The sequence below is a fragment of the Anguilla anguilla genome, chromosome 4 (genome assembly GCF_013347855.1).
Source record: "Anguilla anguilla isolate fAngAng1 chromosome 4, fAngAng1.pri, whole genome shotgun sequence".
NCBI lineage: Eukaryota > Metazoa > Chordata > Actinopteri > Anguilliformes > Anguillidae > Anguilla > Anguilla anguilla.
This window is the reverse complement of record NC_049204.1, coordinates 50263396-50280386: the sequence shown is the minus strand read 5'-3', so window position 1 is coordinate 50280386 and position 16991 is coordinate 50263396. Positions and strand designations below refer to the sequence as shown.

The 16991-nt window shown below is 41.9% G+C and overlaps 2 protein-coding genes across 2 annotated transcripts; both read right to left on the bottom strand.

Annotated features, from left to right (window-relative positions):
• Positions 1-4358: 4358 nt before the first annotated feature.
• LOC118224560 (vexin-like) lies at positions 4359-11857 on the bottom strand. The gene is made up of 7 exons (XM_035412074.1): positions 10218-11857; positions 9975-10055; positions 7042-7156; positions 6728-6765; positions 5896-6063; positions 5499-5587; positions 4359-4558 (listed from the first exon to the last, which is right to left on the bottom strand). Exons 3-7 carry the CDS (start codon positions 7106-7108, stop codon positions 4378-4380), a joined length of 543 nt encoding a protein of 180 aa, XP_035267965.1. The 5' UTR covers positions 7109-7156; positions 9975-10055; positions 10218-11857; the 3' UTR covers positions 4359-4377.
• Positions 11858-11986: 129 nt separating this feature from the next.
• Positions 11987-13522, bottom strand: rrs1 (ribosome biogenesis regulator 1 homolog). The gene has a single exon (XM_035412073.1). It carries the CDS (start codon positions 13517-13519, stop codon positions 12464-12466), a length of 1056 nt encoding a protein of 351 aa, XP_035267964.1. The 5' UTR covers positions 13520-13522; the 3' UTR covers positions 11987-12463.
• Positions 13523-16991: the final 3469 nt, after the last annotated feature.

The window sequence follows — 16991 nt, the reverse complement described above, 5'->3', positions numbered from 1 at the left end:
ATGGCCTCTTTGACAGGGTCCTTATTGTTTGATCAACAGGGAAAGAGCAAAGTCGAAGGTGGCGATTTTGAGCTTTTAAAACAGAGCGGTGCCGGACAGGGACAGCCGAAGTGACTGGGGGGGGGAGGCAGTCGACACCCCTGCATGTGACAGAGGGGACCTGCTGGGGGAGGGGGGGCGTAACATGGAGCTGGCATGTGGCAGGGTGTGGGGTGCTCCTCCCCCCCTCCCCAAAAACACACACCCCCCGCCCCTCTGAGGCCCCCCTCCCAGTGCTCTGGGCCCCTCACACTGCCAGCCTTTGTGTGTGCCAGACAGCAGATGGCAGTCCATTATAGCAGTGACAGGAAAGTCATCTGGCAAAGCACCCCGCCAGCATTGCGCTGTGGCACTTGTGGCGGGAAAACCAGGCGCCCGGAGTCCAGGCTGCCTATGTAGGTCACTACAGAGCTTCCACTGCCCCTGCGCATTACTGCTGCTAGGCTAAGCAGAGCAGATCTGCGCCCTGTTAGGACAGAGCAGAGGCTGGGGATCACACAGCCGTGCCTGATGCATTTCTGTGCTCTATTAAAAAGATTAGAGAAGGCTTTCTCTTTATATATATATATATATACCCAGATAAACTCACTGGAGAATCCATGCAATGCTGTATGCCTGATAGCAACTGTCTAAACACCATTGAGTGAATGAGCATGAATGTGACCAAAACAATGTGACTCGCTTTGTTGACCGGGTCTGACATCTGGTCTGCAAGAGGAGCCATACAGGCCCCAAGGAGTGGCCTTACAGAGCTCTGCGGGGGGGCATTTGTGCCGTGGTTGGAATGAGAAAGGGCTGAGAGAGAGTGTCCTGAAGGAGCTGAGTACTGGGACAGTGGGTGGGCCGGACTCTGTGTCTCCACAGGTGAGCGCGAGGCACCAGCTGCCATGCAGGTGAGCACCTGAGCACCAGCCACCCATCTGTCCCCTCAGTAATCAGTGTCTGCGTGATGTGACAGGCCTGTTCCGGGAGAGAGAACTCGAGCCCCTCGCTTGAAAGAAGCTGCTGTTCTCTGGCATTGTGCTGTTCTGAACACACGCCACTCCCACAGGACTGTCGTGTTCCCGACGTGTCGATGACAGAGGCAAACTGGAGCTCTCGGCTTTCTGCAAGAGTCGCGATCTCTAAAATTTGCTCCGGGATTAAGTCTAATTAAAGCACTCCACCTGCTCCAAATGAGAAAGCAGGAAAAGCTCTCGTCTTGTTTACTGGTTTGAATTGTACTCAGCAGATGGTTTTGGCAGTCTTTAATCCCACACACATTGAACATCACGTTCTGAGAGATTTTTTTTGTTTTATATAAAGAAGGTGAATTAACCGACAGCCATCAATTTAAAAAAGCTTAGTGGTTCACGATTTGAAGTTTACTGTGAAGTGGTTCGCAAAAACGCAATCCTAAAATCTGCAGGAGTCTGACAACTATTCTTAGTTATCCCCCATCTTATGTAGACTGCCGTGGCTCCTTGGTAAACGCACCTGCGATCCATTTGAATAGCCCAAATATTTGTCTCCAGTCCAGAGTCCGCGCTGTTGGCACTCTCTCCGGGATGATTCCGCTCTAGCCGAAGCTACGCTCTTTAGAAAGACAGAGAGAGAGAGTGCCGCTCCGTGTCTATATTAGCCCCCTGTGGTTCATCATCAGAGCTAAAACAAGTGTGGGCCATGCAGCGTAGTTGGGCGAACGTGCCAGACCCGGTCTCCAGCATCTCGTAACAGGCGGCGCCGGAATCGCTATTGCCTGAGCTGCCCACCCGCGCGGGCGTGATATTTTTTCGAGGGGCGGGGGGCTGGGTCTACACTTCCTGTTGTATCGGCTGCGGCTGGCCCGAATGAAAAGATCTTTGAGTGAGAAGGCTGCATGGTCGCGCAGCAGAGCAGACTTTATGGAACTAGTGAGAGTTGTTTTAGCGTTGCCAGGACGACTCGCACAACAATGATGCTATTTCTTTTGGAGAGAGAAAAAAACATGTAACTCCGGACTTACTTATTTCGGCAGTAAAACACCCCTTAAACTGGCCTTCTGGGCTTGTACTGGATACTGTTCGGGAGGGGATTGTAGTAACGCTCTGTTGTAGTAGTAGTAGCCTACCTCAGATTATGTTTTACATATGTTATAATAATCTGTCACGTGTTACATTGGTAATGAAAAAAAAAATCTGAGTAACTGCATTGCATTTTTTGGGGTTATCAACTGACACTTTAATATAGCTCATAAGTTACTGTATAGTGGCCTGGTGCTCCAATTAATTCTTACCCTTGACAAATTCAAATTATGATTTAACAGAAGAAATGCAAGTTCATTCAAGATGTTTGTACAAATAAAGGCAAATTATAATATCTGAAAGCGATCAACACTATACAAACATGTTTCAGAAATAGTTATGAATTCTAAATTATAAAATGTATTTACACATCAGTATTTTATGTATCCTCTTTTGAGGGCTATCAGCAGGGAGTCTTTAACATTCCTGAAGAGAACATTTCTCCACCTCATTCAGGTTTATTGATTTTCACTTGTGAAGTGTTTGGAGGCCAGTCCACAACCTCACGTAATGATCACTTAAGCATTTCCTTGTAGACTTTTAAATTATTCTTCATCATCAAGCTCAAATCTAAATAGTAAAAAAAAAATTATATCCAAGAATCCCCTGGTACATATTGAAATCTGTCCTTCATTTGATTCTGACAAGGGCACCAGGCCCAGAAGACATGGATTCACCCCCAAGCAAAATAGATCTAGCTCAGTGTTTGACATGGGGAATGCAGATATTCACAGCATGTGCTTAGCCTTTTCAGCGCCAAACACACAGCTCACACGCACGTCAGTAGTTAGGAATCAAATCCATAACTGAACTTTTGTTTCTCCCGGTTGCCTTTTTTGTTCTGTGGCCACCAAGTAGGCATGTCTTTGCAGGCCATTCATTCAACTAACACGGAATGTTATTTTTGCAATCCCACATGATCACAAAGATCATTTAAGTATTCAAGATTTACATTAAGGTCTATGTTATTAGATCAAGTTTGCCTCTTGCCAGTTTCTTCACTGTGTGGTGAAACATTTCTCTCACCCTCTTAATGGCAAGTTAGCAACCATCCCAGTCACTTTGCACTTATTCACAGTAGGTATTAATGTGAGACAGGATTTATCTGAGGCCTGTGATCTCTTGCATAAACACTGTAGACAGCTGTCTGTCTTTGGGCAATGCTACCAGTGGCAGCCTGTGAGTGAGGAATAGGAGAAGCAGAAGTTACCTTTCACTATGTCCAGCACCTGCTATGGGTCATGTTCATGTTTAGTAACATGTAATTGCTTTACCCCTTACTTGTGTCCAGTGGTAATGCTATACATTGAGGCACACTTTACATTAATGCAGCATATTCATTATACTAAAGGATCAAGTGACAGTAAAAAATTGTAATTTTACCTTTAGAAAATATGTGAGAAATACATTTTTACTTAAAAATGCTTTTTGTTTCAACTTTCCAATGAAGAGTACAAAAGTAATGTTATCGTATTTCCATAAATTAAAAAGGAATCAGTGGCTATTGTATGATTTATATTTATATTGACATGCTCGGTAGATTCTGGATAAATATCAAATAATGATAAACATCATCTGTCCCGTCTACGTATGTCTGCTTTATGGGTGAATGTCATTAATGGATTTCTGGATGTAAAGCAATCTGTATGTGACTGTTCTCAGTAGTTGTTGTTGTAATAATTTATAGCTTTTTTACCACAGGAATGGATACATTTGGAGGTCACTGCATACACCAATCACACACATAAATTACCTAGAACAGATAAGAATAAATCTGTCAAATTCACACAGCATGATAGGGAAAGAACATTACAAAAGAGAACAGCCAGGAAAGTCCAATGTCAACATAGAATGAACTATAGACACACTTGTGAAAAGTTTTTACTGACATGAATAGCTGGAATCCCTTTGATTGGTATTAAATTAATTGCAAACTTCATTACCGTCAAAAGCAAATGCACTTCTCCCATTAGTGCTACAGTCAGTGCTAACAAAGCTCCCTTTTTTCTCTGTCACTCAGTAATTATGGAATTACATCTTAATAAACACAATTATAAGTCCTCTAAGAGGGCTTTATCTTTCTGAAATGTACTGATGCAATAGCAGAGAAACAGGCTGGCACTCTCCCATAAATTACTGTAGATTGCTGCCATGACGATGGTTACCTGACAGCAATGGCATCTCACTGAGTCATCACAATTTAACACAGAAGCTCTAAGATCCCTTCATTGTTCCACTCCCACCCTCACCCCATCCCCACCCGGTTATCCCTTAGTAATCTAGTGACATGAGCCAGTCAGTCGGGTTCGAAGGCCCCGTTCGTGGCCCCCTGGCATTCGCAGGCCCTCCTGGGCTTGGACAGGATCCTGCGGAGCAGGCTGGGGGAGCCGTGGGCCGGGTCCCCCATTAGCGGGAGAGAGGCCCCAGGCCTCAGAGCCAGGAAAAGGCCTTCCTCCCCACCCCTCTGGGACCGTAGCCTGCACCCGCCAGGGGAACAAAGAGGAAACAACAAAAACAAAGGCCCTGTTTATTCCCGGTGACCCAAATTCCAGCGCTTTCAGGGAAGGACAAGGACAGGGCTGTTGGCCTGCGCAGGGGCTGCCGGGGCTCTGAACAACAGTCCACCCACCTCCGCGCGCCCGCCAGGAAGCCCAGAGCTCCGCGCCATTCTCAGAGCCCCACCGGCGCAGAGGTGCGCAGTGTCAATGTGCTTTTGGCCCTGGAGGGGTTCTTTCCAAACTCCCTACAGGCAGATCCAGGAACGATACTGTAATCCCCACTTTTTCTAATACACTGGCTAGCACAAAACCAAAAAAGGCCAGGATATTCAGAGCGATGATCACTTCCGGACATTTACATTTTGCAGGTTTTTAATTAATTGTGAGCTGTTGTGGATTATAAATAAAATTTTACAAAAATTATTTCAGTGCAAAATATATGAGAGTAAATAACTGCCATTTTCCCCCTCAGAGTTGTTTTAGGTCATTCTTGCAAACTGGCTTTTACAGTGGTGGTGCACTAAAATGTCAGCCTTTCTTTCTTAAAGAGAAATACATTTTATGGTAGCGTGCATCTAGTCTTTCTGATTCATTGTCGTCATGTCTGGCTCACAGTGCACCCAGGCTGCGGGAGAGTGAACCCCAGAGATAACAGGAATAGAGTCCCTGCTGCCCTCAGCTCTGCAGTGAGCTGCAGGGCCGGGGGTGAGAATTGATTGGGGCGAGCGTGTAATCTGTGTGCATTGTCAGCTAATGAAGTATGAGATGGGCCACCTGCTCGGGGTGTGCTGGGTGTGGTGGGGGTGGGGGTGCGGGTTGGTGTGGGTGTGGGGGGGTGGGAGGGGGGTTGGGGGGGTTCAGGGTTGCGGGTGTAACAGCTGCTGGGAGAGAGAGCTCAGCAGTGCAGGGGGGGACTTACTCTGTACTGCCTCCAAGGACATCTGCAGTCTCAGCCTGGACTGAGTTCCTCTGTAATGAGCTTGGAAAAAGTTTCACGGGCTCATCCTTCTACAAAAACAATTGCGCCACCACTTGTTTTTATTTCTTGTATTAACCTTGACCTGTCCTGCCAAGTGCAACTGGCATCTGCACATCTATTTCAATAGAATTATTAATAAAGAAGACATTGTCATGAAAAGCTTTTCACAGTACATACATTTGCGCTTTCACATTTTAAGTTTCAATCTAATTTCACACATATTTATATACACGGCTTTCTCCAATTTTCTTTCTCAATTCATGTTTTCTTGAGGTTAGATCACATTAAATGACCAGCCTCTGTTCAGTAGTATGAAACTACAAATACAGGCTCTGACCTGGTAAAATTTTGTCACATGAGTCACGGGGAAGTAACCTTGCTGCCCATTCTGAAGCCTTCCAAACCACCGCGACTCATCATCTTTGAAAAGGACTCGAACGACATCGCCCTGGCACAGTTCAAGTTCGTCAAGCCCACAAGGTTGGTAGTTGACTACTACCACCACCTAGAGGACAAAATATAAATTACAGTCATAACCACCAAAGGAGAATGTGAAGCATGAAAATCAAGCTCCTTTTTCTTTCAGAGAAGGACATATTGCATAGCTCTTAATGTAAATAAAATAAATCTGAAAACAAATGATGCTTTTACTGTTGGCAGCCTAAAAGCCACAAAGATGCTATGTACTGTGTAGAAATAGGCAAAATTCACAAGATAAGAAGCATGTCTGCCCAGTGTCCTCAGTTTCCTTGAGACTAGCCTCCAAACATAACCAACCTAAAGGAGTCATAGATGGCTCATTGCCATGGAAAGCAAGGGCCAGGGAAGACCCAGTTGTGTACAGTAGGCCACATAAAAATATAATTAGGCATTCCAGATTGTGGAGAAAATGAGGCAAGCTTAAAAAAGACACTATAAACCATCTTTATTGTTGTAATATATGACTGAGAAGAAAATAATCATATGATATGATTACTAAAAAGTTCACCTTTTTACTACCAATGATCTCTACATGGAGGAATGATAACACCTGGATAAGTTATCATTCACAAAGTTCTGAATTCTGTAAGCAGAGGGAGACTGCAAAAATGTTCTATCAGTAAAATATATTTCATATTGAATATGAGCGATAGAGTAGGTTTTTGGTGAAATTATGGTTTATAACTTGCCTTCTCTGCTCCTCTTTGTCTGTTTCTTGCCCTATTCACTGTGGGAAAATGAAAATTGAATCAAAGAGTAAAAAAATACGTGAAACATAATGTATGCACACATGTGCATGTAAACAAATGCATTACCTATTGGGTGAAAAGACTTAAAGCATTATTGCCCACCAACTCATTATTGTTCGTAACTAACATTGCACAGAACTTTAACTACAGTATCTTAAGGTCTCGGCACATAAATAGTATGGTCATATCTACTATTACCTGGTAAAATGTCCAATTTTCCCAACAGAAGTCCTGTGTTTAATCCCTCCACTCACCTTGTGGAGAGATGACGGTGGTGAAGACCTCAAAGTGCTCATTGCTCTGCAGGTAAATGTGCTGCATCCCACAGTCCTGGCCCTGGAGATGTTGATGGCCAAACTCTCTCTCTCTCTGTTTTAAAATGAAATGGGTCACTAATCCATCGCATCGGGAGTTGTGCACAAAGTGCACATGATCACATTAAATTCTGTAATGAAAATGCTTTTATCTAACAATGATCCCATCCCCACCCATCAGCTTTTCTTTCTACCACCAACATTGCCTATATATCAGGGATCTCTATTCTCTCAATGAGTATCTATAAATTTGTATTTTAAAGCTGAGTGCATCAGAACCCAAAACTTTTTTCAGTAATGGAGAAAACAAGTACCCTTTAAAATGTCAAATGAGAAAAGCCATTGATTGCAATGAATAAAACACACGGGAAATAGATATCTCATAAAAATATTAAAAATTTTTGGCTCCTTCCATCATGGCTAGAGACTGCAGTTGAAAACTAGCCAGTTGGCCAAGACTGGCACCTTTATATTTACATTAATATTGATGAATGTGCATTGTCCCTGTAAAAATAAATTTGTAAAACAAAATAAATAAAAAGAATCCATTTCTCCATCTGGCATAAGGCACGAGTCTGTGTGAGGTTGAGGTTGAAGTTTGTCTCAGCTCAATAACACGCTGAATTAATGTCCTGGGCTCATAGGGGTTGATGGGTTTTTGATTGATGCCTTCCCTATTTTCACCGGGCGGAATCAGATGGGGGCCCCAGATCAGTCAACAGATGGGGGTTTAAGATGGGTGCGTCAAGGCCACACTGTTGGCCCACATCAGCAGTCAAACAGCATCCATCAGTGCACTGGAGGAGATTACGCAGTCATTTAGACAGAGAAAATCCTCTCAGTGCACCATCTGAAAAACAATTCCCTCATAATATGTACAAAGTATAGAAGTGAAGACATTTTCCATTTTAAATACAGTACGGTTTTATGCAAGAGGAACGGACAGGGACATTTTGTGAAGAATTACCATGCATTACTGACATTGTAGTTCTTACTCTTTTTTTGAAATTCATGCAATTCATACATATTTACACAATGAATAACAAATTAAATAAGTACACATACTTCAGCAGTTTGTCCACATAAAAGCACATCATAGACTAAAATAAACCATTGTTTACATACACAAGTCTTACAGGAATGGTTACAACTTGTTTTACAGTTACGGAATTCTGATATATATTTAGTGCCCGAAGCAATGCTGGCACCTGTTTCCATTGCTTTGTCCTCAGTTCTTTTATGAAGCAAAGCAATGACGCCATTCATGTTCACGGAGGAGACAGCTGTTAGCCATCCTCATGGAAATAACATTGGTGCCTTATGTGGCCTGAGAAGCGATACTGTTTATTGATGTATTTCAATAATTGATTTTCAGTATTAGATTACGGACTACATAAGGATACAAAACCACACACAAGTCAAACATTACTGAAATGATTTTTTCCCAATGTAAAAAGGCTAACTAAAAATACTACTTCATATATTTCACTTAATCCTTATTTAAAGGCTATAACCAGATGAACCAATGAGGGCGTAAAAAGAATGCATGCACACACACTATTAAAAATATAAAGATTCATTGAAATTCTGAAATGTTTTATTGAAAATGTAAAGTATTAGTATGAGTCTAAAAATGACCCTGGTTCGGTACTATATCTAACATGTTAGCTCATGTGATTGTGGAAATGTTCTGCTTGACCACCTGTGCCTCAGACAGAACAACCGGAAAGATGGCTCTGTAAGTGTATATATTGCTGTTAGCATCTGCCGAAGATTAGCCACCCCGCTGATTGATAGAACCTTAATCCACATAAACAATGTAAATATTGCATTGTTTATGTGGATTAAGGTTCTATCAATCAGCATACAAATGAAGGAAACTTGCATTTCCTTAAATAACAGGTATTACTCATAATCTGAGTACATTACACGTTTATTGCAAATGAAAGTTTCCTTCATTTGTATGCATATAGTTCATATAATCAAGCATACAGAATCAGACCAGCACAAACATTTTTGACAAAGCCATCTGACTAATATCTGGAAAGAAAACGTATTTGACGGTAGATCTTTGGCACAAGTGATGGTGTGTGAGGCAGCACAGCTCTGCATGTTTGATTGGAAGTGAAGATCTTGCAAAACAGCAAAGTGAGGCTTTGCACAGAGACCTCCATGCACACCTGTAATGGCAATTTAGTTCACTCTCTCCAGCAAAAAGAACAATGACAACATGCAGGCAAACACAGCCAGTACAATACAACAAATAAAACAATACTTTATTTTAGAATGAAAGCATTTTGACATTTAAACAACAGCAGCCAAATAAGAAAGGCAGACTACAATGAAAGTATGACAAATTGGCATCAGTGTAAAAAGGCAAATTCTTATGGCTTGTAGCAGCAATGGATGTCAATGGTTTTTGAATTTGGAGTGCACATGAATTAGCATTTACAGATCCATATTCTTTGGATTTCACTTTGTGTCACATTTAAGACATACATGCAGGAAATTTACTATGACATTCAAAAATCTTGGTACTCACATACAGAAAAACATGGTAACATAAACAGGGCAGAAACATCAACTTCAGAGTGACCAACTTGAATCTGAACCATCCTACACACCTCTGACACAGAGATCATGGTAAATGGTAAATGGTAAATGGACTGCATTTATATAGCGCTTTTATCCAAAGCGCTTTACAATTGATGCCTCTCATTCGCCAGAGCAGTTAGGGGTTAGGTGTCTTGCTCAAGGACACTTCGACATGCCCAGGGCGGGGTTTTGAACCGGCAACCCTCCGACTGCCAGACAATCGGTCTTACCTCCTGAGCTATGTCGCCCCTCATGAAAGACAAATAGGGTCTGCTCACCCAGCCCTGGTGTCTTCTGTCCAAGAGCTAACAGAGGTGCGTCTGTTAGGCCCAGGCAAACAGGAAATCACTATGGGAGTTCTAGAACCCACACAGTCTGGGCCATTCACACCAGCCAACATTGCCAGGGTACATGCCAAGAGAGGAAACCTGCAATAAGACCATTAACTCACATCACATTAACCCACCCCCCAACCCCCTGCAAATGCACATACTAGTAATAAAAAAAATAGGTGTACATACGGTTAAGGGATTCTCCCATCCAAACTTTTGAACTGTGAAGTCAATAACGGGATTTCACACTATCATGCAGCCGAAGATGTTGTCCAGGTGGCCCTACCATTTTGTGTATTTCCTATTTTGCAAACATGGATGGCAAAATGGTGGTCATGCCTTGGTGCAGTATGAGGGTAGGGTGAATCTGACTATACGAGTCTCACTGGTACAGGATTCCAGTGCATGGCTGTGCAGATGCACAAAATGGCCAAGTCTCTCCTTTCCACTCTCTGCCAATTAGTCTATGCCATCTGGCACTGCCTGCGTTAGGGCAAATGGCAATTTAATACATACTGAGTAACCTAAATGGATCTATTTGCAGTGGCAGCTCAAACAAAAGAACAATAGCAAGCACCCAGGAGACCCACAGTGCCTGTGAAAGGAACGGTTCAAGCAGAAAGGCACAACTTATTAATTTGGCCCACTGCATGCTAAACAAGAGGCAGCATGGATGCACTTTATAGCAAGCGGATGTTACGGCCTTTCAGAATGATCACATGGTTAAGTGCACATATAATGTAAACATAACACATACCAAGGGGCACTGAAAATGTTGTTGACAGGCCTATTCTAAGGTCCTGTATAAAAAAAACAACTCTAAACGTTACCACTCCAAGCAGAGTCATGCTATGCCTGAACTTTGGGTCATTTAGCAGATATAAACTTTTAAGATTTTAAGAAGAATTCTAGATTGTTGGAAAATGTATATCAAAGCAACTTGGTTTGATTGCTTTCTTCTAATTTACTGACAGTAATTTCTATGCACACTTCAGTTTCTTGAAGACATATATTTCCAGTTAAAGAAAGTTTCCACATTAGCGGTGAACTCCACAACTGGATAAATGCACAGACAATGGAATTCTGGATCAAAGCTGCTCTTCGGGGCCATCTGATCACTGTTGCATGCAAAGTATGATCTGTTGAATCATCTGCTTCAAGGCTAAAAACATCATGGCGGAAAGCATATGAAATGCCACTGGCTTCAATTTAATTTGGTATGTGCATTCCTGTGTTATGTAAATAGGAATGCAACTGGAACTCAACTTTCTGGCAATAGTTGTAGGCTACATGTACAGTTTTGAGGTCTGAGCTCACGCAGCAAGAGACGAGGCGCTACCCATTATACAAGGTGCAGAAAAAGACGCTACGCTTGCTCTTAGAAATGTAGAAAATTTAATTAATCCTAAATTTCTATATTTCTTGAGAGAGAATGTCTTTTTCACCTTACAAAATACAATTTAATGCCTCTTAAATAGCATATAAATTACAATTCAGCATTTTAAACTGCACATATGAAGTGTGTGCATGCACTTATTGTATGTACTTTTTATACAAAACTAAGTACATATTAAGTTGTTACCATTTTAAATAAAAAAAAATTTTTTTTCTGCACAGAACTATCAGTGATTAACTCAATGTATAAAAAATATGGTCATAGCCTGCAGACTTCCACAGATTTATGAATTTCATGTGCAGGCATGCGGATTCTAAAAGTACCTTGATGCAAGGGATGGCACATTGAATGGAACAAGAGCTCCAAAATGTTAACTGTTCAAATGTACCCTTCATAAGAAGTCACCCTCACAACAACAAAAAATGTATGCAGCTTGGTTTACCAGCAATGGGACTAAGCAACTTAATAGGCAACATAGCACTTTGTGAAGCAACAGTTCTATGTTAATACCACAACTTACCTCATAATACACCATATAACAAAGGTACAAACAAAAATGAAAAACTTTTAACATAATCAAATATATTTATTTCATGTAACAGACTTACATGCTTCAATGTGAATCAAACATAGTCTTACAAAGCCAAAAGCATTTTGAAACCTGATACTATTTGCTGGTGCATTACAAATGACCATTCATTGGGCTAAATAACATATTGCATATAAAAAGCCAGCAAGAATTTTCATTTAACAATTACCCATAGTGACAGCCCCGTAACATTTGCCTGATATTTTGCATTTCGAAATATTTTAAGGAGAATGGTTAGATAAACCTAAAGGACGAATGACCTGAGTACCAAAACTCAACACAGGCCTACACATTAGAGACTTCAGTGTCAGACAGCAGACACTCATAATGGGGATAATAATTTCAGGACATTTTTATATTTCAAGAAAAAGGGCAATTCAAACTGACAGATGGCACAAAAAATACTAACTATACAAAACATTGCAAGAACTGTCATTTTAAAAAATTAGTCTATCGTTTCCCCTGCTTCATACGTGGTTTGTGGTTTTTACCACCCTTGGCAGAGCCGGCTCCTTTGCCCTTTTTTCCTGAAAAATTACCCTTACGACCCTTCTTTCCTGGGCCTCCTTTCTTTTTGGACCGAGATTCCATGTCCTCTTCTCTCATTTGTTTGTTCACCGCTTTGTTGATGTCCAGTCGGGGCTTTTTGCTGTCCATAATTTTCAAAATGTCCAGCTGTTTTTGCTTTTCAGTGGAGAAGTCCCCAATGAGAGGCTGAAACTTCCTTTTCTTCCCAGTGTTCCTGGGCGCCTTCTCCTTTGGCAGACGGTCTTGAAATTTACCCACTGAAGCGGTGGACATTTTAGCCACATGCACGGCTTTCTCCAGGTCAGATTTGGATTGCTGTCCGGTCGGTGCAAGGCCAATCCCGGGAACTTTTATCTTCTGTGCTCTTGCAATGTTCCGCAAACGATTCAACTCGTTCTTCGCCACTCTCTCTTTCTTGGCTTTGTTGCGCTTCGCAAACTGGTCCTCGTTTGGATCCGCGGTCTCAGGAACTTCAAGAAGCCACTCTTTGGTGTCATCTTTGGCCCGCTTGTATCCCCATCGCCGTTTCCATTCCTTGTGCACGTCGTCCCACACCAAGTTAGTTTTCTTTTTATTCTGTATTCCCTTCAGTTTTGCGAACTCCTCCCATTTGGTCGGGGGTCTGGGCTTCGGTGGTGGCTTTTCCCTGGGCAACCGAGTGGTTGTTTCGGGTAATTTGGCAACTATTACCTCATCTACTCGCTCGGTGGGCAACTTCCAGATCTCATTGATCAGCAGCTGCGTGTTGTCCCGGGCCAGAGAGCGCAGAAATTCGTCTTTATTCTTCTCTCTGAATTCTCGAATATTAGCCGGATTCTTGTCTAAAGCAAGCATGTTACCTAGGTCAAATTCTAGATCAAGCTCTTTGATGACTGTTATACTTTTGAGTTTCTCTGCTTCATCTTTCTCGACTTTTGCCAACACGTCTTCTATACTGCAAGTTGCCATTTTGAATGGCACTACACATGCTCCACACATGCCTATGGATGTACAAAGTTGAAAGGTTAAACGGATTTACTTCCGGGTCTTCGTTGCGTTTTGCAACAGCAACTTCGGTTGCTTCCACGAGATGGAGCCTTAGGAGCACTTTTGTGATAGGCAGTTTCAGTCTTTAAAAACAGCCTGTTCTTTGGACCATAGGCTTTTATTTGGCTGTTCGTTGATTTTTTCCCCTCCGGTTCCACCAAAACCAATTAAAAGTGGCTAAAGCCCTTCATCAATCAAATTGTTTATTAATGTAGTGTTTCTGTGTCATCCCTGTATCATTTCACACCAATAAAACTTCCTATATGACTCTTTTTTGTTATAATTAATCTGCTCCCATCCCTCCACTGTGCTCCTGGACGAACCAAATTTACATCTCAAAAGGGAATTTCCTCTTGTGGCTAAGTAGCAAGGAATGTTGCTACGGCTGAACAAGGAGAATGTAGGAAAGTTAATTATTCTACGTAGCACTAATAGATTGATAGTTAACCCCCCCCCCCCCCCCCCCCCAAAAAAAGAAAAGAAACGGTGAGTTATTGGTGTGCACCTTCTATTTGAAATTAGGCACTTCACAGAGCTATTGTCGTGAACGTAGGTTTAGGAAATAATAAAGAATTTCATACATGGATAAGGTTCAACGAAATGCCCAATTTTCGGGGACCCATGCCATGATTATTTTAAAAATTATTATTACATTTGCTCTAAGAACTTATATTTACTTTCCTAGTAGGATGAAAAGAACGAATTAGACTAGGCACGTTTGGCATTTGTCAAAAATGTGATGTGTTATGTGATGTCCATTCCAGAGGGATTCAGTGTAGGCCTACATCTCTGCCTGTCAGACATAGTTTGTGATAAAACGCCAATCACGTCATGCTACAGCCCTCAAGAGTAGCCACACAAAGCATTGTGGTTCATTTGGCATCCTACAGTAATTCTATACGGAACTTCAGGAGGGTCAACCCCCTAAAGTGTTAAGGTCTCACACTGCATCAGCTGAACCTGGTGGCCACAGCTTGAGTGGTCTTTGGAGTTTTGTTTACACTGTGTGGAGTTACATTCTTTACTCACTGTAGGCCTGCTGCACCTGCTCTGTGTCATTGATCTATGGCTCCTTTGTGCCCCAGTCCCACAACCTGTAGATTTATTTTTAAAGCACCTCCACACACAACCGGCTAGTTGTTTATGCTGTTATGACTTGTTCTAGTGAAGGAGATCTACCAACATCACAGTTTGATGGAAACAATTAAGACTATTTCAGGACAAATCATAGGCTGTTGCAAAACGAAGAACATTTTTGCTCAGTTCTCCAAAACTCTTTTTCAGATTTTCATGTTAGCTTTGATAGACAGGGAAATAGAAAAAACAATTACTTTGAAACTGTTGACATAAACATCCAAGTTGACTTTACAAATGTGGAAACTTAACTTGAGCTTTGAGTTTGACTTTCACCTCTTTAAAAAGCAAAAAGGGAAATATTCAGGCCAGCGACATTGTGACTGGAAGAGGAGGGCAGACTTCGCCCCCAATTTCAGCAGAAAAATGATAACCACAGAAGCCTGTTCCATGAGCCTCTGTTGTGTGTTCTTTTCCTACTGGCTCTGGCTACGCTCGTCAGTGAGCTGTTGTTGGGCATTTTTCTCATTAGGGCCATTCTTACAGTAGAGGTAATTATTTCCATCATGGCAGAGGAACAGGAGCTCTTTGAAGACTAACCCTGCCAGCCCATCCCACCCCCCCCCCCCCAATCCTTAAGAAAAGTCACTGCATAAGCGCTGGCCCCACCTAATCAGCATGGCATGAGAATGGTGAGAATGGTTTCTGGAAAAAAATAAGGTATCTGGGAATGGTGTATGAATGGACAGGACACCATTCATACATCATTCTATACTGGCGTGGGCATTATAGAATGATGTGTAGCCTTTTATATCAATGTGCATTTTGTATCACCTTTTGTAACAACAGTTGCCATTCAGAGTAAATCACAATTCAAAGATCCCTATTTCTAGAATAATTTACATTTGCAACCCCATTCTATTTTGTGGATCACTGTATAATGTACAATTTTGCGCACAACAAAACCAGCTGAATGTGATGATTATGTGAATATTTATAAACACAGAAAAAGCATTCATTGGGCTTACGCATGCTTACACATGGCCTCAAAACACAGTACTATGTGAATGTTACAATGCATATCTGTCAGAAATATAAACTTATACAAACAAGAATGCACAATAGGAACCACAAACTTACGTGTTTTATTTGCAAAATCATCATCAATGTTTGTTTAGTCAGTATCCAAGACCCGCCATTTGAATTTGTCAAATTAAATTTCAACTCCTGGCTGAATCACAGCTTCTGAAAATACTGAATTCAGTTTCTTGGATGTAAGCGATTCAGCTAAGACATATTAGGCTGTAAATTTCACATGGAGAAGAGGACGACTGCACGTTTGAAGTAGAGTCAGAGCGCTGTCTGATGAAAGGGCATATTTGGAAAAGTCAAGCTTTTAAAAGCACGGTTGTGTTTGGCTGTCAGTTATTTATGTTCAAGGCAATGGAAAACTGAATTTGTGCCCGTTGAACTCTCTGATGCTACGTCGTCCTTTCTTCAGTGTAAAGGGATTGTGTTAGCTGGGGAATGGCGGGATACATCACAGCACAGTGACGAGTATCCAAGGAGACAGGCAGAAGAGACGCCGAGAGAAACTCCATACAGTTTGTCACCTTCAGAAAGAGCAATTTCCCTGATGCCCTTTTTAGTATCTCCATAGCGTGGGACAGACAGCTTAATCTTCCTGAGTATTTCCATACTGCGCACAGGAAATGGAACGCATGGCCCTTTCTTGTTTGGTCACGAGGACAGAGAGTGAGCGCTCACTGCCCAAAGTAGATAAACACATGTACAATGGAGCCAAATAGGGTGAAAAGGGAGAAAGAAAAGGAGACAACAAGAAAAATGACTCTGATACAATGTGAATATAGAGCTCATTTTTTTCCTGCTTCTTTTTTGTTTGTAAGTTGACAGAGTAATTAATATCACTTTAATAGGAAGTGCAGCTGATGGGTCTGCCTGTTTAGAAGCGTCAGATGACACGCAATATATTTTTTTTACCGAGAGGCAGTCCCTGAATAAGCAGGGCTTTATTTGAAGACCGTGCAATATGCTGTAAACCTGTCCAAGTGTTTCAGCGAAAGTGAAATACTGCTGACATTTCTGCCTCTTGTGACTTTCTGAGTTTCGTTTTAATTTAACCTAGGCAGTCAAAATTACACCACCATTTTAACTGAGTAATAAAAAATCGCCCCAAGAAATGAAGAAACCGTCTGTTTGTAGTACAGAACACCCACAGCACAAGCTGGCAAAAGTGAATAAAAGTGACGTAGAAAGCAGCTATGCCATTTTGAGACGTTTATAGCAATGACCTTCCAAGTGCTCATCACACCTAGGGGGGAGAAGACGT

Bases quoted from the DNA above. Each gene is read 5' to 3' on its own strand.
- rrs1 (XM_035412073.1), bottom strand. From the start codon at position 13,519: ATGTGTGGAGCATGTGTAGTGCCATTCAAAATGGCAACTTGCAGTATA.
- LOC118224560 (XM_035412074.1), bottom strand. From the start codon at position 7,108: ATGCAGCACATTTACCTGCAGAGCAATGAGCACTTTGAGGTCTTCACC. The intron at 6,766-7,041 runs GTGAGTGGAGGG...ATTTTCCCACAG, and splicing joins CACCGTCATCTCTCCACAAG to TGAATAGGGCAAGAAACAGA. The intron at 5,588-5,895 runs GTCAGAGCCTGT...TTGTTTTTGTAG, and splicing joins ATGTGACAAAATTTTACCAG to AAGGATGAGCCCGTGAAACT.